The sequence below is a fragment of the Lepisma saccharinum genome, chromosome 24 (genome assembly GCF_977018435.1).
Source record: "Lepisma saccharinum chromosome 24, izLepSacc3.1, whole genome shotgun sequence".
NCBI classification, from domain to species: Eukaryota; Metazoa; Arthropoda; class Insecta; order Zygentoma; family Lepismatidae; genus Lepisma; species Lepisma saccharinum.
This window is the reverse complement of record NC_139252.1, coordinates 55,279,057-55,301,666: the sequence shown is the minus strand read 5'-3', so window position 1 is coordinate 55,301,666 and position 22,610 is coordinate 55,279,057. Positions and strand designations below refer to the sequence as shown.

At 39.9% G+C, this 22,610-nt stretch overlaps 1 protein-coding gene across 1 annotated transcript in view; it reads left to right on the top strand.

Moving 5' to 3' along the window:
- LOC145978267 (unconventional myosin-XV-like) overlaps nucleotides 1-22,610 on the top strand; it is a 536,876-nt gene that overhangs the window by 75,232 nt on the left and 439,034 nt on the right. The window contains exon 2 of the mRNA XM_083110778.1: nucleotides 20,985-21,101. Within this exon, the coding sequence (XP_082966904.1) occupies nucleotides 21,081-21,101 (21 nt within the window). The 5' untranslated portion in view covers nucleotides 20,985-21,080. The remainder of the gene's footprint in view (nucleotides 1-20,984; nucleotides 21,102-22,610) is intronic.

Sequence of the window (22,610 nt, the reverse complement as noted above, 5' to 3'; positions counted from 1 at the left end):
TTCGACATGAATGTATCTCCGATGTACGATAGCTCTTGCCACCATTGCCGTCGACTACGTGAATCAAATGTTCCGTGCGTTCGATTATGTAACCCCCGTTAGTGTAGCAACCATTTAATTTTCTATGTTTGCCTAACCTAACTGAACCTAACCTAACCTTCCGTGAATGGTTTGTGGATCAATTTTCGCTTAAAAACCTTCTGTGAATAGTTTGTGCGGCATTTTTTGGTTAATAAGTTTGGAAACACTGCATATCAGCTGACGATAGACAACGTGAGTCAAGATTTGCCCGCCATATTGTGTGTAACGAAAGCGGATTAGCAACGTACAATAAATACTTGTAATGTGAAAAATTGTGCTTTTTTTCGGTAAAAAAAGCAAAATCCCACGTTCAAAAATGTTCCGCTATGCATAACAGGTAAGTACAAATGTAAATAATCAGGAAATAAACGAGTGAAATGTGTTTTCACTATACCATACTGTTACCAATTTCACTTCTATATTCCTTTCATTAATTAATTTTGTTACAGTCGCAGCACCCATTTTATTAACTTTTCCTCCCGCTTTCCGAAAATTTTGTTTCACTTCTAGATTACTGTTTTCTGTGCTTCCATCTATGAATGTATTTTTAAGTAATTTTTCTTGTGTGTTCTTGACCTCGACATTAGTTATCTGATTGGAAACACATGTTACAGGTTAGGTTTGTAGGGAAAGAGAAAATTCAATGAACTGGGAGTTCAAGAAATGAATTTATAATGAACTCATTCTTCTCTGACTGGGCGAGGTATTCTACTAGGTTAAAGCCATTGTACAGCTTGCCAACTTCTTACAAATATAGCCAGAAATCCTATTTGCAACATCCACACTCGATTCATTGCGTGGGGAATGAAAGTGGATCAAGGAGAGAGCTACTGTAAACAATAATTACGAGTGACTAAGGTTATGTTGGATTATGACTGACTTCTGATAACTGACATAGAAATTTACCCACCCATTTTGCAATTGTGGGGATTTTCCCTCACCAACAATCATGTCCTAAAATATTTCCAGGTGTGGGAGGGAGAAAGTTTTTGTTGTAAGAACGAAAATGAAGGATTAACTTAAGCTTTAAAAATACTTTGGTAAAAAAATAATCAAGAACATATATGTGTGTGTTTGTGAGTGTACAATGCTTTCTCTCTCTCTTTCAAGAGGCCATTACCAGATCTACACCAATAACAAAATATCTACAATAAAAATAAAACAACAATGCAAGACAAATATGAGTATGAAATGTAATTGATTTATATTAATAAAAAGCCAAATGTAAACGAAAACTAAAACCTAGTGAAACAAACTATTTTTCAATTTATTATTTAACCAGTTGGTAAGGGGATATTTCCCCGAATATATTGAAGCGTGCAGAATGGCCTGAAGTGTCGAGGCTCCCCAAAGTAAACTATATACTAAACTACCTACAAACATCGACATTTGCCTCTGAAAGTATTTTCCTATCTTCTCTAAGAATGAATATGTAAATCTTTTGTTTGTTTCCTTGTTTATGTCTTACATGTTTATATTTACTTTGTTTTTACCCAAAACCATCTTGACTTGCTCTTGTTGATTTATTAGAGTTTTCAGTGTAAAATGGCCGTAGAAGTGCTGTATCTGAAACTTGGAATAAATAAATAAATAAATTTTAACTCATTCATTCATTGAGTTGGTAAAAGAATTAGTTTGTCACTTTGTAAATATCTGATAGACATAAAAGTAACTAATGAATGAATAATATATATATTTAAATATTTAGTAATTTACGTGTATATAAGAACATAATAAATGTATATGTATGTACAGTGAGATCCATAAATATAACCAAGCAAATTGTCCATCACCATGTTTACTCAGGCCCGTACCTAGAATTGGTCTCCAGGGGAGGGCGGATTGGTATACCAAGTCCATTTTCAAAAGTTTAACAGTATTAAATGAAGGTAAATTATGTTTGGGGGAAGGGAGGAGGGTGTCATCAAGTTGATGTAAATCATAAAATTTAGAAATAGCATGCAAATACTACAGTTTTTTCTACATTTTCTAAAACATCTCTTGAAGTGTTAATTGACTTCTACTGACATCATCCCTTATTGCACACTCCATACTACTTTTGATGATACAGATATTTATATCATACATGAAAAAATACACAATATTCAATCATAGTGCCTACAGTACATTCCACCCCTGCCCGAAGCAATAAAACTCCCCTTCGTTCCCAAAAATTGGGAGCTGTTGACCTTTGACGCAGATATGGAAGGGTCAGCGAAGGTACAGATAAAGAAGTTCCATTAAAAAAGAACTTTCTAAAGTCTAGAGAATCTTCTACATAGACTTCGGCGCATAAACAAGATGAATGAACGTAATAGCTGCTGTCTGCATTTTTACTTTTCACTGCAAAACAAATTATACAAAAATTAGTTTCACCTAATGACCAAATGTCAAGGGGGCTGACTGCAGTGCCAGGGTGGGCTAACCTCCCCCCGGCCCCTGCCTGGCTACGGGCCTGCGTTTGCTTCATTTGTATGCAATGAGAGTTTCAAGAACTGCCACAACACACCAAACAATCTGCTTACAACCTCTGAACCAGTAGACGTAAAAATACAGTCCTTAAGAATACGTAGGATGAAGATAAAAAGCAATGAAAATAGTCATGGACAATTTGCTGAGCAATACTTATGGATCCCAGTCTGTGAGAATTAAGATCTTCCTCCCACCAGTCTTCAATGATTTCTCACCGTGATAATAAGCCCTGCCCATTCTCTAATATTGATTAGATACAATTTGATCGATTTTTAGCACCCCTTTTGTTGGTGCCCTGGGTGGTCGCTGTACGAACAGCGAGTACGAAGAAACATGGCGGTACGCATCTCCCACGCATCGGGGCAGCACCGGAAACCTAGCTGCTCCATTTTCTCACAGACTATTCAGCGGTTCATCGTGTGCTGGATCGTTCCCACGGCTCTCACGGTCAAGAAACTGGCTTTCCTCACAATTATTTTGCGATGCTACAATGCAGTCGTGCTAGAAAGTGCAACTTTACAACAATCGCATGGTATTCTCTCATTGTTGAGTATCCCGGGGATCCCCATACTTGAAAGTACCAAATTAGCAACTATTGCCCTTGCCAAATTAGAGAAAGGACTTGTGAACTTCTAAATTCCGTCCTGCGCAGCGGAGAAATAATGTATGCTCGTTAATTTCAAACGGGCTGTTCAATCTTTTAAATTGTAGCTGGCCGTCTGATATATTTTGGGGGGCCGTTCGGTGCCGCCGCCACCGTCTAGTTGCTGAACTAACTCGAAGAAGAAAGATCACAATACTTATACTTACTAGGTCAGTTACGGTAGATCACTGAAAATAATGTATTCCTGTACAAAGTGTTTTAGAAGGTGGATGTTTCAGAAAAAGAGTTTGCTTACCGAAAAGTAAATATTGAGTGTTGTACTAATAGCAAATTAGAAATTAGAACAAAATCTCTGTTCGGGATCGCTGTCTGTAATTTGTTTTGCTTTCGTCTTATAATATCTATAATTCTGCGTGTCGTCATTTATTGTCGTTTTTGTGTTTTTCTTTCAGGCGCATATTCTTACCATTTCTTTTTGGCGTTTTTAAGTGTGTCTATTTCACCATCTTGACCGGCTCTTTGCCACCTATTCTGACTTTGTGTCTAAAATTGGGTCTTTCTTGTCGCACAACATTTTTGCTACCTTGTGTTCTGACGTCAGACGAGGAATGCCTACGAGGTTACGTTAGGCCTGTTAGGTTAGGTTCCATTAGCATAAATACAATGAAAAATTATTATTTAGGCTAAGAGAACTAACCTAACAACGTAGGCATTTAGCCTAAAATTAAAAAGCTTTCTCCCATGACGTCAGAACACAAGGTTGGTAAAGTGAAGTGTGCGATAAGTGAGACCCCTTTAAAATTCATGTTGTTCAGTGCGCACAATATGAATTGACCGGACTCTCGACAACATTTTGCCAGAAAAATGATTCGGGAGTTTATATATGAAGGAGGTGGGGGAGCATATGGGCAGAAATCTTTGTTCCGAAAATAATATCTCTGTGTAGTGTTTAGTGTGCATGTAGTTGTTACTTCATTCGTTTTCATAATTGATTGATTGCAATAAAAATTTTGGGTGCATCGACACATTGGTTATGTGCACCCGTCACATTATACGGCCTTCAGCCCCTTATCGTAACTACACTCAACACACATAAGGACAAAACACTGGACAACACACACAGCTTTGAGGATTATACTGCCCGTAGGTTCAGACACCAGAGCTTGGTTGGCCTGTCACATTGCAGTTGGCGGGATGTACTACGTGGAAGTGACGTTGACGTTTGGGCACCTCCAATGCCGTTCATTTTCGTTATCACAAATTTTCTAAACAACCTTTAGAAAAGCATCGCGAAATATCTGATATGCAGGTTAATAGTTTGTTCAGTTAGAAATTGAAGTGAGAAACCTGCAAAAGAATGTTAACTTTCTTAATTTGATGTTCAGGTGTCGTTTTTATTTGTTTTGGGAACCCACGAAACACATTTGAAGAACGCCTGAATGAAATCGTGCGAAGCTGTTTGCCAGAGACATTAGCACCACAGTGGAACACAAGCCAATTCTCAAACTCAAATTCTCAGGTCACGCATGATTAGTACGAATAGGACACGACCTGGAAAGAGAATTACGATGGAACTGAAAATTGCTTATTTGCAGTAGCGAGAGAATGCTTAACGTCTTTGTTCAGATTTACTTAGCTTGCCTGGAAAACGGAAAGAATTCAAATTGATGCATGAGTGGTCAAACCATTTTCACAACAGTTCAGTCTAATTCTTCGCACATAAAATTAAACTCGAGACCTCTTGCTCACGTATGGTATAGAGTGTGACGTCGTACAGTCAACGGCAAATATAATAGTAGGTAAATTGTCCATCACGATCGTTCTGTTTCCGCGACGTGGGGCTTCAAGAATGAGTCAAGTACAGTCACGGACACTTTTGGTTGTAACACTCCCATTCAATTTCAATGTAATCATTACAACTCAGAAGTATCTGTGACTGTACAATCACATTCCCTAAACACAGAATGAAGAAGAAAGAAAATAATTAAATTTGCCTACTGCATCAGTATTATAAAGCAAATTGTCCACTACCATGATTATTCTCTTATTTTATGCAATGAGAGCTTAAGCAATTGAAACAAAACGCCAAACAATGTGCAGACAATCTTTGCACCGGCATACGTAAAAAATCAGATAACATTTAATTAAAATAGTCATGGACAACTTTCTGAGCATCCGGGGTTCGAATCCTGGCCTTGGAATGGGTGTTCTCTGCGAGTGTTCTTAATCAATTTCATCATGGTATCTATTTATTTGAACAAGTAAAAGGAAGTAGCGGCAGAAGCCACAGCAGACAATCGAACAACAGCAGCGCACCTAGCGGCCATCGGCGTAACGGCTCAAACGGGAAGCTCGCGATGCAGACTACCACAGAAGTTCCAATGGTGACTTGTCGCCGAAATTAATCGAATCAAGTAAACAAGTACACGGATACATGAGCACGCTTCACAGGTATATTAATTCAGCACTCAGTTTTATCTCTGGGGTTAGCCAAAAGTGGCAGAAAAGCGACATAAAGTTTTCGATCAATACTTGTTCATTGTACTGTACAACAACAGCAAAGTTTCACAGCACATAAACGTGGAGGACATCAGAATGAACATTTTTCTTAACCTTTTGCTCGACGAGGCCTTGTTCCGAAAGACTGCATTTACCCCAATTTGTTATGATGTATTGTTTCTGAATAGTGGCCGCGGTGGCTCAGTCGGTAACGCGTCTGACTACCATGCTCAAGGTCCCGGGTTCGATCCCCGGCCGGTTCAAATCCGGGAACTTTTCTAACGGTGGAAGCGGCCCCGGCGCCTACCCAGCGTCGAATAACATGGGTACCTGGGGGAAACCCGGGGGGGTAAAGGCGGTCAGGGGCGTGATGCTGATCACATCACCCCCACTCACGACCGGATCAAGAAAGTGTGGGGCGTTACCCCCTTTACGCCTTCATGGCGTGGTGCTATGCACAGGGGAACACTTTACCTTTACCTTTTATTGTTTCTGAATGTTGCACTCTGTCGTCTGTTTATCTTATTATTACGCTCGAACATAACAACCCATGAGCTAGTAAGTTATCCAACTCTTTTCACATTTTCATGTACATTTAACTTAATTTGCAATCGCGTTTCAGAGCAATAGACGTGAGAGAATATTTTTAAAATGCCATATTCAAGTTCTGTTTCTTGTACAGTTTTGCCCATGCACAATTCCTGTGCAATCTTCATGTATATTCGTACAGTTATCTCGTCCGTATGTCCCGACGTTCTCATAAGACAATCTTTTGACTGACCACCCGTTAAACAAGATGGTTTATGGCTGCAATCATCCGTCTGAAATTCATTGTGCTGGGAGATTTCAGTTAACTGTTAAACCATATACGTCACAACAATTAACTTGGGAACAGTGCAGATATGTAACATTTAACTAATTGCAAGGTGCTAGGAAGATGGATGTGTCATGGGCTGAAAAGAATCGTTCCTTTTCCTTCTGCGACCGTTTCTGCTTGTTGGAGTAGGTGATAGTGAGTTCGCTTTGTTCTTTCCCTACCGAGCTGTAAAAAAGAAGCTTAGCGAGCGGTTGTAAAGGAACGGGATTTTATTTCTTATATAGATGGCAGTATTTGTTAGGCCCCATTTTTTTACGCAGGGGAAGTAGAAGTGGTCTTATTACTTAACACTTACTTAACTATGTGACAATTAACTACTTAACAAGCAGGCAACAAAAAAAGGACCAGGGCATGCAGGTATTTGTTAATAAGAATGACAAAATGAGTTTTTTAAATTTCATTATTAGTAGTTTTAGTGACATAATTTCAATATCAGAATTCTTGTACGCTCTTCATTATTTTTTGCGAGCTCTCTGCTTAATTTAACTGACATTATGGATTAAATTCTATAGTTTTGCAGTGTGTGCAAAATACTACAGTTCTTTATCCATTAAGCACGTGGTAAGTTTCAAAGTGAGATAGACAGCAAACTGGCTGAAAGTCCCGTGAACAAAGTCACATGCCAAGTATCGACTACGTTAGAAAAGAAAGACGAAACTGTGTTTATATACTGTGAGCTTCATATTGTAACAATTTTTTGACTTATCTTAATGTGATTCGGGGGCTTCATTTCGCTTATTTTTGCGTCAATCTATTTTCATGAATAGTTGTTGTGGGTCTGGTGGGGGAGATGGTGTCCCTGCGAACCCCCTCGTGAATTCGTACCCTGTTATCAGATCATATCAAACCACTCGGGTCGAATCTGGCCTGGGTATGAATTCTTTTTTGCGAGAGTCCCTTCATCAATTTGATTGCATCATCACTCATTATAATCGTCACGATTAGATAAAAGTGTTAGAAAAGTGACGTAAAATAACCTAATTCAGTGATATCAAACCATTATATTATGTATCATCATTCAACCTCATAGTTACGATCAATACAGTGCCAATTTTCTGCTGAAAATCTTAACCATGGGCAAGCACTGCTATTAATCGTACGAAACTCCTCCACGTGACGTCATACAATCGTCTTCGTTGAGTATTCCAGTTGGAGCTACCTTGTATATTTTACCTTGGCCCTTGAACACACTATTAATGCGCGTTAATATTGTAGAAACTAACCAGCAAGAAACCTACGATATTCGATTTGTTTTACGCCTTTGTGCCTATCCTTTTAAAGCACTTGTTCAGCTAATCGACCTAGATCCGACAACCTCCATTAAATTTCGGAATTTTAACTTTCACCTTTTCAGACGCTGCACAAAAACAAATCGTTCTATCGAGTTAGCACTTGGGCTGAAAGAAAGTCATGCAGGTAACCTTTATCTTGGAACGGCAAGAAATGGCTTTGTGATTCGGAGCGCATTTTATTCTGACGCAAATGTCACGATGACATTTCTCGAAGCCACGAGTCAGTTTGGAAGAGCATTTTCATTTCGTCCATGAAGTGTTTCTCTTGTAACGAATTATTGCAGTGGACGTCAGTAATTGGCTGAACGAAATTTATGTCGAATGTTTCATAGAGAATAAAAATTGTCATGTGTTTCAAAGGAATTTCACGATTTCGTAGAATTTTGAACTTTAGTAGTTCTTTTTTTATTGTAAACAAGAAGCAATATGAGATTGTCTTTAAAAAAAAGACGCTCATTCAACATAAATTCATGAATGTCAGGTTGCAAAGTCAGGAATACGTACTACTAAGGAATTCAACTACCGTTTTAGAAGAAACGAAATCCACCTCGGGAAAGAAGCGTGTAAAGATTACTTCACATCTTGCAAAAACTGCATACTTGAGTATATTCCAAGAACATAACCACTCTTACAACAAAATATACAGTTATGAAGATATATATATACATAATACTGTGTGCTGGCCCATATTTATAAGCGTGAAAACTTATATCCTGTCGTAATTCCGCTGCTATAAGTCCACTTTATGCACTGATCGAGACTATAGTCCTACAGTTTAAAGTGGAATCTGAACTTCTATGTGCCTCCACCGGGTATTCAACCTGGGACACCTTAATTACAAGGCGATGACATTACCACTACGCCATCGTGGAGGCCTATAAGCTTACAAGAGTACGTTTTCCATGCTGCTGGTAGTAGAGATATTAGACCCTTGAGAGATTTGGGAGAAAATGGAAGATTAATGTCAACATTGATAATGCAAATGCGCCTTGTAATCAAGGGGTTCCAGGTTCGATACCCGATGGACTTTAGATCCAGTCCCGATTTGTCTTTCTGTGCATAAAGTGGATTTACAAAACAAACTCGACATCAACAACAACGTAAGGATAATGCAAAGACGTCACGTTGGTTTCCGAGTGGTGGTACCGTGGTCGAGTCCCGACGAGGACGTTTCTCTACGAGCGTCCCTTTCAGACGAGCCTAACCAATCCTGTCAAATAATTTAATATTTGAGATCATATGTATGCTGTTTTCCGATTGAGAAATCTACCATGAGATAAAGAATTATGGGCTGAATCTACCAAGTTAGCATTGTATATAATTTCTTTTCTTTTCGTTCATAAATGTGATGTAATGATGAGTAACTGTAGTGCTCAAAGGTGTTCTGCAACTTCTAAGAAGGTAATATTATTTAATTAGAAGAATATGTTGCTGAGCTAAGTATTCATTATTATGGGGCTGAATCCAATCTTCAGTTGAATACTGAATTTTAACCATAATATTCTGCGTTAAGAGAGCGAAAGTTTGTTCTACTTGGATGGATATTGCTAACATATTATGTCCAGTGAGATTAATAAGGAATCATTGGATGAAATTTCCTTATAAATCACATCTCGCCTTCATGAATACCCAACGGAGGCACATAGTGGCTCAGATCTCACTTTAAGGTGAAGAGTGACAATTTTGCACCAGGCATGCATTTATTTCAATATCGTCGGAATTGGCACTGCTACTAAAGAAAATACACGCATAATTTGAGAGAATGAATTTCTCCCCATGTTGCAAGTGGAAGCAGTTTTTAGAGTTGATTAATAAGCTAAATACCGTGTTTGAAAACTATGAGAAATGAGTATTTATAGAATCCCGTGTATTCCTTATGAAGAGACAACTTCAAATTCAAGTTACGGCTAAACAAATGGGAGTTTCGACTCTTTCAGGCGCAAATATCATCTTCAATGGATTCTCTACCCGATCACATTTTTTTCTGCCATCGGAAGTTTGATATCGCCAAGAAAACGAATAAAATAATTCTCCCGTAAACGTAATGCATTTCTCCTTGCCTCCTACGGCCATCCTGGCAGTGATGCCAAACCTGATGCGCATAAAAGAGCTAAATTTCACCTTAAATTGAGCTAAAGTTGATTTTTAAGGAACTAGATTTACGAAGGCTGGATAAAGTGCCTCCCATGGTAATTTTAGGTAACTTTAAAAGTGATGACAATCTATTCTTAGTTTTCACCTCCTAGATCTCACGGCATGATCCATCTCAATAATCCACCGATGCTTGTATGAAATCGAAAATAAGGGCTTACCGGATAACAATATTGTCATCTTCACCTCTGCCACGGCGCTATATAAAAGTAGCTGGGGAGGTAAGAGGGGTTGGGCGACGCAGCCAATATAATAATATCACGTCACGTGCAAAATGTATACGCATGGCAAAAGTTGGTCTATGTTGGCAGGGGCTAGTGATGGCATCATAGTGGGGCAGTGGGCGGGTGCCACAGTTCACAGCCAAAAGAAATGCACGAAAGAGCCAGATCTGGCCCAAAAAGAGCTAAGTTGGCAACAGTGCTCCCAGCTTCCTCAGGGAGAAGGACCTATGGGGAATTGTCCCTCTCCTCGTTAAACTGTAGGTCTAATCCAAATTAGTCTCTATGTGCATTAAGTGGACTGAAAACAACAACAACAAAACCTCAAACTTCATGAATTTCCTGTAATCGTCGTCGTGGCGATTAGCCGCAGGTGGTAAAGTAAAAACCAGAACATGTAGAAGAGGACAATGATGCGTTGCTGCGAAAATAAGACGAAACCTTTTTTTTTCAGCGTAGGAAGATCTTCGAAACACGTCGCCCACCTTCCTGTTGTTTCCGATATTGTTCCGTCATTCCAGAATGAACGCATTGTACACTTGTTCCACTTTCAGCCAGCCATTGTCTTCGCAAAGGAAAAGGGGAAAAGAAGAGAAGGAATGCCGACTCATTTCTCTCCTTCCGCCTCGCGAGGATGAGTTCGCGCCATTCTTCTCCCAGCATGCACTTCTTCTGGCTCGTTTCCTGTCGGTTCCCCCAATTCTCGCCCGAGCTGCCCTGGCTTTTTATCTGCTTCGTTGTTTATGCAAATTGTTTATTGTTTTCGAGCGGCTTATCTTTGAAGGTCACTCGTCCGAGGCCGGACAGGTGATTTTTCTTTCTGTGCGTCCTGTGCCGGCGGTTGTGCGGGAAGTTTTAAAGTAAGTCATACGTGGAGAATCGTGGGAATAATGCTAGGAAAAGTGAAACAATGTTTCGTAGTTTTGAAGAAATGCATGATTGTTTTATAGGAGTGAGTAAAATTCCTGCCTGACTGGGGTTTTGTTTAGCTTCCACTTACACTCCGGAGTTCTTTCTAGCGCTAACTAAAAGTTCACAGTTATTTTTTATGCCCTGACGTTCGGATTTAATTTTTAGCACTTATAAAATATCTGGAGTTATTTTTAGCACAGACTAAAAAGTATGGAGTTCTTTTAGGCGCTGACTAAAACGCCCGAAGTTCTTTTTAGCGCTGACTAAAACGCCTGAAATTCATTTTAGCGCTGACTAAAACGCCTGGAATTCATTTTAACGCTGACTAAAACGCCCGAAGTTCTTTTTAACGCTGACTAAAACGCCCGAAGTTCTTTTTAACGCTGACTAAAACGCCCGGAGTTCTTAGCGCTGATTAAAACGCCCGAAGTTCTTTTTAGCTCTGACTAAAACGCCCGTAGTTCTTTTTAGCTCTGACTAGAACGCCCGGAGTTCTATTTAGCGCTGAAAAAACGCCTGGAGTTCTATTTTGCGCTGACCAAGACACCTGGAATAAATTTTAGCGCTTACTAAAACGCCCGGAGTTCTTTTTTGCGCTGACTAAAACGCCTGGAATTCATTTTAGCGCTGACTAAAACGCCGGAAGTCCTTTTAGCGCTGACTAAAACGCCGGAAGTCCTTTTAGCGCTGACTAAAACGCTAGGAGTTCTATTTAGCGCTGACAAAACGCCCGGAGTTCTATTTAGCGATGAAAAAACGCCTGGAGTTCTATTTTGCGCTGACCAAGATACCTGGAATTAATTTTAGCGCTTACTAAAACGCCCGGAGTTCTTTCTAGCGCTGACTAAAACACCTGGAATTCATTTTAGCGCTGACTAAAACGCGGGAAGTCCTTTTTAGCGCTGACTAGAACATCTGGTGATCATCCCTTGTGTGACGGTCAAAAAATATTTTTGAAATGTCCATAAATTCAAAATCAATCAATCAGCTTTAGCTCTTAACATGCGTAAGGAAATTTTATGTCCAGGGACAGGCGTTGATTTGGTTACAGTAAGAGCTTGAACCCGTGTAATATAACGGGTGGAAAATAACCCAAGTGTTTATGCATCCAAAAATTTGACAAATCTTTTACAGCGGTGAATAAAAAGTTCTATTCCTGTTTTTTTTCCTTCCAAAAGCTCTGATTGAAATTCCGTAGATTTTTTTTAGCGCTGACTGAACGCCGGGAGTTTTCTACGCAATATAGATAGAACCAGAGAATGCAGATTTTTATCTACATAGTAGAACTTAACAGCACTTCCTCCGATGGGACAACCCCGAGGGCTTTCAAAGTTGATCGCCTCCAATTCAGTCTATATTTAAGGTCGAGGTCGAACACGCAGTTCCGCTACGCAACTGTACACGTCGCTTCTACGCATCACGTTCCTCGCATTCCGCGTGTCCTTCCTTCCTCGTGGCGTGGCACGCGTCCGCAACCCCTTCCTGTAGCTCCTTCTATGGTTCCGCGGCGCGAACCTATCGGATAGGATCTGGTAACAGTGCATTACCCGTTAGTTGGGTGGCCTATATGCAGGCGAATCTAGTGTGGAGGTTGACCCAAGGGTTCGTAACTGGGATTCGATGTTCAGGAGTATATTTGGCATCCGCTGCGTGCAGGGCTGGTTTCTAGAAGGGGCTTGGTGGGCTTCAGCTCCAAGCTCTTGTCTGGAGAGGTTTCTTTACTAGAGCCGTTACTGGCAATGGCCAAAATGGAATTGTGATAAGACTTGCGTTTTTCGATTCTGATTGTTGCCTCTGTTATGAATTTTTATATTTTTATTTCTCGAATTTAGTGACAACTGAAGTAAGTTACTTCTTACATTCCGTAACCTATACGTGCATGGACGCCCGCGGGGAGAAGGGGCATTGTCCTCCTGAGATGTCTGGATTTTTTTTCCAGATGCGGCGAAAATTTTGAATTTTGCACGCTATTTTCCCCTCAAGTTATTGTTTTCGCACTTCTGGAATAAAACCTTTTAATTTCAAGAAATTTCAGACACTTACAGTGCAGAAAATATGAAGAATTAACGTGTGTTTTTTTTTTTTAAAAAAAATAAGATCCTTTGAAATTTGTCTGCTCTTTGGGATTACGGAAAGTCAGGAAATAATTTCCCAAAGTCTGGATCTTACCTTCATAATTCACACCCCGTAAATGCAACCTTTCGCAGCGAAACGAGACAATGACGTTTCGCTTGGACCGAGATGTTTTTTTCTCAATATTGTGCATTACCTAAGTCGCAGTATGCTCCCCCCAAAAGAACTGACACTTGTGTCACATCTCGGCGTTTAAGGGTTAAGCTTATCTGACAAATTATGACAGGATTACTTAACCTTAAAGAATATGTATTTTCGTGTAAAATCATTACAGATATGTAGAATCGATTGAAGTACCGGATGTTTCGTAAATAATTGAGGGGTTACAAAAATTTGTTGCAAGTAAACTGTTGATGAAACCACAGTCAAGAACGATGGAGGAACGCAGTTTCTGCGCGTATGTTTTGTTAAGCTGAGAGTTCACATCCCTGCCGCTAGGTGACACTCAAATCACCCACATCACTCAGGTTTTGTGCAATGTTTTGGTCCCCAAGATCACCGCATCTTACACCGTGCGACTTTTTTTTGTGGAGTTTATACGTCTCACTGATGCAGCGTGATCAGCCCTAAGGAAGCGTATCGCAGCAAAGATAGACACTAGCGACAAGCCCATGTTGATGCGAGTGTTGCAAGAACTAAACCATCGTGTCGATGTTTGACCTGTGATGCACACATTAAACATTTGTAGGTGTAAAGAGAAAACAACTGATTGCGTTCCTCGTTCGTTCTGGACTAGTTTCATTAACGTAAGTTCAATAGTTTACTTGCAACAATTTTTTGTAAATCCCTCAATTACTTTTGAAACACCCGGTATGCGTTCTGTTAGAGATTCACTGATATTTTAGGTTTGAATGCGATTAAGTACGCTGTTATAAAATATACAATTACATAAAAATACTGACTATATTTTAAAACTAAGGACAGTAGTACTTTGCCTCTATTTGTTGTTGAAGGTAAATGTAAAATCACGTCTTCTTATAATCTAATGCAATGATATGTTTTGTGAACAATTCGGTGGGAGACACGTAATGTTAGCCCTGGGTTCGAATCCTGACCTGGGCATGGATATTTCTGAGTGTACATTCATCAATTTCATCATATCATCACTCATCCCCATCTTAGCAAATTAGCCAAAAGTGGCACAAAAGGCGAAGTAAAATAAAGCAAATCAAGACATTAGCCACCTCAGTGTCAGAGCGCGTTGAGGTCTTGTCACCGAAGATTACAGAATAGAGTCGCTGCTTGGACATGAGTTTTCTTTTGCGAGAGTTTCTTCATCATTTTCATCAAAGCATCGTTCATCATCGTCGTCGCTACCGGACAAAAATGGGAGAAATGCGACGCAAAATAAATTAAGAATAAAAATTCATCACGTGGATCAGGTGCAGATATCCATACTGCGCAAACTGATTCTTCCAAGATTTTTTTAGGTTCAAAATAAGAAATCTTGAAACTTCTTGACTGGTATCGTTCAAATACAATAGCTTTCCTGTAAATTTTGGTATCTGTCTGCATAAAAGAATTCAGCTAAATCATCCTAAATTTACAGGAGTTGTTACAAAATTCGGATCTTACCGATCTTTACCCCCCGCTCCCCGCCCCCGCAGCCCCCCGGTTTAGTGGCCAAGCTCGTTATGGCATGCCATTATTCTAAGGTGACCAGACGTCACGTATTTTTAGTCTGCCCCGAATTTTTTGGAACGTAATACGGGACGCCAAAATGCCTGTGACCACTTATCGGCATAGAATTACTACGTAAACCCAGAAATATTAGAAAAATGAAAGCTGGAGATAAACATTACGAGGGTCACTATTTATATTTTGAGCCTAACAATGAAAAAACAGGAATTTGGCATTGAAAACTGCTTTATTGTTTTTCGAAGTATTCTCCTTTATGGTCAATACACTTTTGCATTCGTTCGAACCATTTGTCAAAGCAGTTTTTCCAATCTTCTTGAGACACCTCCATAATATGGTTTTTGAACGCATCAACGGCGTCTTCCGTCGACGAAAATCGTTGTCCACGCAATTTATTCTTGACATTCGGGAACAAGAAGAAGTCATTGGGTGCCAAATCAGGACTGTACGGCGGATGACCGATCGATTCGATTTTTTGATTGTTCATAAAGTCGGTTGTTAGATGAGATGTGTGACATCTGGCATTGTCTTGATGAAGAATGATCCGACGGCGTTTGTTTGTTTTCCGTATTTGACCGAAGACCTCTGGCAAACAAATTGTTGTGTACCATTCAGAGTTGACCGTTCTACGTTCCTCCAAAGGCACAGTTGCCATATGACCAGTTTTCCCGAAAAAACAGACGACCATTTGTTTCGATGTGCTTCGAGCGCGAACAACTTTTGTTGGATTGGGTTCATCTTGAAACACCCATACAGTCGACTGCTGTTTACGTTCCGGCTCATATGCATATATCCATGATTTGTCACCTGTTACAATCTTATATACGTCTTTTGAAGCACCACGATTGTATTTACTCGTATTGAGCATTTGTTTGCACCAATTGACGCGAGCGTCTTTTTGAGTTTTTGTCAAATTGTGTGGGATCCAACGAGAACATACCTTTCTCACAGCTAAATGATCATGTAATATTTTATATATGCTGTTGGAACTAATGCCTATGGTTGCCTCAATCTCACAGTATGTCACATGACGATCTTGCAGTATTAGGTTTTGCACAGCATCAATGTTTTCTTGAACAACAACTGATTTTGGACGACCTTCGCGAATCTCGTCGGTGAGCGAATGGCGGCCACGATTAAATTCGTTATACCAGCGTTTCACAGTGGCAAAGGATGGGGCTTCATCGCCAAATGTGGAAGTAAGTTGATCGATGCACTGTTGTCTTGATAATCCACGTCGAAACTCGTAAAAAATCATCGCACGAAAATGTTCACGAGTTAATTCCATTTTATTGTTGTCGCGCAATCTCCAAGGCAACATAAACAACACAAATCAAGCTATTGACAAAACATTTGAAGTACGTTATGGTCAATAACGCCAGACGATTCCGTGCAAACGTCAAATCGCGCCTAACTTCAATCAGTGTTGCCAAGGCTCAAAATATAAATAGTGGCCCTCGTACCTAGCGATTGTTGGGTAGAAATTATTATACATTTCAATGTCAACATTGTTGAATTTTCCAATTTTCTTAAAATATTGAAGTTTCCTCTCCGTTTACTTGAAACTAATGCCCCCACTGAACGAGTGTTTTCGTACGTGAAGTTTGTAGACAAGTGACAAGAATGCTCTTTTAGTACAAACTTTGAAAGCTATGTTGATTAACAAGGTGAACCTTAATCACACGAATGTAAACTTTTACAAAATATTACTTGAAAAGAAGGACATACTGAAGAAGACCCATACATCCGCAAAATATCAATGAATTTGCGTTCCCTTGCTTCAGGCACGCATCCAGAGGGGGGCTTAGGTGGCTCGAGCCTTCCGAAAGTTTTAGGTTTACACTAGATAAAATGAGGTTTTTTGTTTCTTGTGGTGTGAAATAAAATAATGTGACAATAATTTAAGGAGAGAAATAATTATCGAGGCAAGACGGAGAATATTCCGTAACCCTGTTATTGATAATAGCCCGTATCCAAGATGGGGCACAGGGGGTTCGACCCTCTCCCTAGAAAATTTTTCAGTTTACCTTAGATAAAATTAGGTTTTTGGCTTCTTGAATAATGTGAAAATAATTTAAGGAGAGAAATAATTATCGAGGCAAGACTGAGAATGTTTTATACCCCTATTATTGTTAATAGAACGTATCCAATGTGGGGATGAGGTGGCTCGGGCCCCCCTCAGGAAATCTTTCAATTTACACTAGATAAAATTAGATTTTTAGCGTCTTGAATAATGTGAAGATAATAAATTTATAAATCTGAGAGAGATAATTATCGAGACAAGACTGAGAGTGTTCTATAACCCTATTATTGTCAATAGCACGTATCCAAGGTGGGAATCAGGAGGCTCGAGCCCCCCTTCAGGAAATGTTTTTGTTTACACTAGATGAAATTAGGATTTTGGCTTCTTGAATAATGTGATGATAATTTGGGAGAAATAATTATCGAGACAAGACGGAGAATGCTCTATAACCCTGTTATTGTTAATAGCACGTATCCAAGGTGAGGTTGAGGTGGCTCGAGCCCACCCCCCAGGAAATTATTTATTTTTCACTAGATAGAATTAGGTTTTTCGCTTTTTGAATAATGTGACGATGGTTTAAGGAGATAGACAATTATCGAGGCAAGACGGAGAATGTTATGTAACCCTGTTGTTGATAATATTGCACGTAAACTTTTCTTGCGCATTCGGTGTTGTCGCAGCGCACTTGAGCACTATGTAGAGACTTGTCAGCATTTGGAAGCTGCACAACAAAGGTAGCGCCACACGTAGGGCGATTCGTTGTAATTAAAATCTCTGGAAGGCAGGAGAGGGTACGTTCTTGAATAAGAGAAGGAGTCAACTGCTGGCAATATTAACGAATTGTTTTATCTGCGGAACGTTCTAGAATATAATGAGGATATAAATAGGCTGATTCAATTTTTCGGTTCATCTCTACAAATCATCGGTTAATGAGATTTCAGAGGCAAGTGTGACAATTCATACAGTTGATTAGTGATCAGTCAGCGTCCTTTGGTTGCTTTATAAGATATAGTGATTCGAAAATGAAGACATTGACGACAGTAGAACTTCCGGGGCCTCAATGTGGTGCTAGTTCGGGTCGAGGGCCGAGGAGATCAAGGCGCCTCTCTCTCTCTCTCTCTCTCTCTCTCTCTCTCTCTCTCTCTCTCTCTCTCTCAAGTGAATATTTCAGCAGTACCGGATATTGGAGTGGTTTATTAAAACAGAAATAAGCTGCATAGATCAACTGAAAATCAAAGTTTTGAGTGATGATGAATTTTTGCCAGAACTAAATTTCGTATATAGAAGAGAAAGCAAGAAGATGTTGCATATGTAGACATTTTAGGTGGAAATTGCAGGCTCTACCAGGACCTGAATCAGGGCTTTACCAACTGAGCCACTTAGCCATCCTTGACTTAACCGATTTTTCGTTAAAATGTCTACATAGTACTACATGTCCTGCGTATATCAAATCGTAAGGTGTTGCCTGTATAGTGAACAAGCACAGCAAATAAAGGAGAAATATGAAAACTGAGGAGCATTCCCACCGGTTGAGGAGAAATTTTTCTTCTGTGGTCAACTTCGAGGTGACGATGACAGTGGCCTAATAAGGGAGATTTCACACCGTGTCGCATGAGGATTTCACAAGTCGATAGTACGTTTGTGCGGCCTTTTGTGTCGCTACGGTGTGAAACATTCCTGTTGATTGGCTCATTCCAAACGACATGCATCGCGTGTCCCTTTGATCTGAAACCTTCCTAAGTCTTGAACACGCAAGTCCCAAGGATGGAAAATTAGGATTTTCTTAAGGTTAGGTGTGAAGGCAGGCAAGCGGCAGCATCCTAAAGGATCATATCCAAACCTGCAGGAAGAACGCATCTTACTTCAATCTCCAATACGGAATGATAAAGACTTCTGGTGAGTTGATTTTAAGAAATGTGTCCGAGATAAAGAGTGGCGTGCCCAGGATTTTCGGAAGGGAGAGGGATTACACATACTATTTTTGGTGGACAGCCCTGATTTTGCCATTTTTATCCTGTCTTTGACGTTCTTCTTCTTCTTCTTTTTTTAAAGGAATACTGGGTCAAATGGGGTTATGACCTCACCAACCCTCCCTTGGGCACGTCACTGGAGATAAATGAATAAGCAATTGATCATACTGGGAGACGAAACATTAGATGTGTTGGGAACAGAAGGGTTTTCATTGTGCATTAATTGTTTCGTGATCCAGCTCTATTCGAGAAGATTTCCTTTGTTTCGTGCCGATATATGACAAGACAGCGGAAGCTGTGACAGGCATTTTTGAACACTTGTGAGTGCTAAGGGCTGAATCTGAACAATTTGGTGGGTTTCTGCTTTTATAAGAGCTGCAAAAATGGGAGGACAAGGCAAGTTAGTGGTGTTCAGTCTCGAATCAGAGATACATATTCGGGAGCTGTCTGCGTCCAGTTGGCAGCTCACAATTTGAATCTCGCGTTGTCGAGTGGATTGTCCATCCCGTGCATGTGTAACAGCTTCGTAAAAACACTCAAAGACACCGTAGATGTTTTTATGCCTAATGAGAAGAAATGGACAAACACACATACTGAGATGGTTCCGGCACACAATGTTAATGCATGGAAACAGAGAAGTCGAGTGGTAAAAAAATGTTCCGATTTCACGTTCTGATTAAAATGACAGCCTTACAATGGCGACGATTTAAGGGATAGTTGCTCCCCATTTTTTTGTCTCCACACTATCACTATGGCCTCTTAATGTTAAACCTTGTCTACCAAGAGAAAGTAAACTTTCCTTGCACCGCCCTCCGCCCCCCCCCCACCTGTTTTGGAACCCAATTGGCAGCATTGGTCTTAAACATACAATTGTGAGGTTCTTACTATACCCCTTAAAAGAATGGTGTTGAGCCCCCCCCCCCCCGAAAGGAATTCCTGGATACGTGCCTGCCTTGCTTAACATGGAAACGAAAGAAAAACATTTTTTGTCATTTTTTAGTTCAGCACCTTAAATCTATTAATCTACTTTTCTTTCTGTAGTTTCATTACGGAGCGCTGTAATTTGATAATTTCATGACTGAATCCCATGCCTGGCCACGCAAATGACCCCCCCCCCCCCCCCCCCCGCGCCTATGAACTGTTAATAAGCGATTTTTGTCCTTTTTGTTGTTGGCAACATTGCTTTTTCGTTGGATATTCGAGAACGTCTGCGGTCCGGCCAGGAAATTCCTATTGTCTGACGATACGTGAATTACAATAAGCATATTTCGTGATCGTGACTTCAATTCTAAAAGTGTCAGTGCGTGGAAGCAAAGTCGCAGTTGAACTACGCATGCGTTCTTGCTGCTTCTTGTCTTCGCTTGTTAGGTGCTGCCATCTCTGACCCAGACGCAGAACTCTTTGTAGTGTTACTTTTAAAAGATGCCAAGAGATGGCGGGATATGTTCAGTTAGGGAGAATTTAAAGAATGATGCACTTCATGTACAATTATTCCTTTAACTATTAGTATGTTGTTGTTTTTAATTCTCCTCTTTCGAAGAATTACACTGAAATAAAATGTATGTATTCAAAAAGTTTCCTAGAATTTTCATTCTACAGTAATTTTCTCGCGGATTAGTTATTGTTGCTTTGTTTTTTCAAATCATTAGGTTTGTATATTTTCAAGTGAAAAGGTCTAATTTAGCGGTGCTAAAATCCAGTCACTTCTCGATCACAGGTTAAATTGTAATTACTACTTGATTGTTCCAGTTCTTTTAACTGTGATTCTATTCGTCGAGTGTAGCAGGAAGGAACAAAACTGGCTGCTATTTTCCAAGCATTCCGCGGGAAGTGGGTGAGTTCTAGCCCACCCAAAAAGAATCAACAGTTACTTACATTATATTGTGCGATTTAATCACAGTTGTGATCGCGATTTGTGATTCATAATCATGAAATCACAGTTCTGTGATGAATTTAACGTCACTAGACGAGTTTTCGAATTTGATTTTCATTTTCGACTCATCCCTTCAGATTACACACGCAAAATATGAACCCTATATATCTTTTATTTTGATCATGTTGTATTATTGTTATAGTAATGTGAATATACTAATTTTTTTTTCTGTCTACAGATGTGCAGAAAGTGGGAAGAAAAGCTATGCAGTGTGTTGCGGTGATACTTGGCATTCCTCTCGTCTGTCCGTCTGTCCATATAGAGACGATTCATCATGTACAGCGAGTTTGAGAAGGTACGGAGATGTATTATTATCCTTTTCTTTGTATTATCATTCTTATTACAGTTAAAATTACACGCTGATCTCCATGCTAGACCATTGAAAATTAGCCCCATAAATTTGCATTTGTTTGTGATCACAGGAATTGAGTCTCATAATCTTTTTATTAGTTCATGAAATAAGACCTTCAAATATTGTTTTTTTTTTAATAGAAATAATTTACACATTGAGATTTCAAAGACATTAATAGGAAATGTAGTTCACGTGTGCCCACCCCCAGAAATGTCTCTTTAGTGGAGTGGTTAGCATAATGCCCTACGAAGCCAAAGGTTCCAGATTCGAACCTTCGTTACTGCATAGATGTATCATTGTGTTTGTCTCATCATTCATCCTCCTCGTCACAATTAACACAGAATAACCAAAATAGAACAAGCGATAGAAACCCCCACCCTACTTCAAAATTAGAGACCCTAATGTGTCTGGTAATACTTTCCCTTGCAGGGAATGGTATATCGATAAATAATTGCCGTTAGACTGGCTCAAGAACAGAAATCTCTGTAAGGTAGACAGAATTAGTCCGTTGGAGAAATCTGCGGAGGACTTGTGTAAACACACTGCCTTATCGACTTCGACTGTCGCTGGACCGGAATTTCCAAGAGACCCTGATTCGTCAAACGCGGAATGCTCTCGGACCAGGCCCACACGAGCAGAAGTGTCCTTTGCAGATTCTGCATTCCTCTGACATCATTTCTCGCAAGGTCACCGCCGACTGCATTCCTCGTTACAAAGCGGTACTTCCAGCGTCATTCGAACGAGGGGGAGAAAGTATGTAACGTTTCAAGGATTTTGCGAGCGATTTTTTTTTTTTACACGTGGCATTGTGTTTACTTTTCTTCGGCTTATTAATCATTGCAAGGAATGACACTAATGGAAACATGCCGTCGATTTGTTCTTGGAAGTCTTCAGATTCCTGAAGCAAGGGTTTTTAAGGGGCCATGTCATCGCTAAGTTTTTCTTAGCGAGTTTTTTCCTCCGTCGTCTCGGCTCGTACTTGGAGACAACTTCTACGTCTCGACCTTCGGTCTGCGTGGAATGATGGGGTAGTATAGGAGGGTTGGGTCGGGCAGCCATTTTTGGACATGGCATTCCGTGGTTGCCATGTATCTGTCATTATAGTGAGTTGCTTAATGTTTATAGGTATGAGATTGACTCATAGACTTTACACTTTAGCCTAAGCCGGCGCCCGTGGCGGAGTGGTTAGCACAGCGTACTACGACGCCAGGGGTCATGTATTCGAATCCTGACTTGGCCATGGGTCTTCTTTGTAAGTGTCCCTTCATCAATTTCACCGTATCATCACGTCACAATTAGTTAAAGTGGCAGAAAAGCGACGTTCAATAATAAAAATTAATTAATTCTTTACAAAAACCATCTAGCTAACCATCCAATATAAGAATAGTAACAGTTAATGAAATATATTAAAATCCCAGACGCAACGTTAATTTAAAATGAATTGTTTGGATA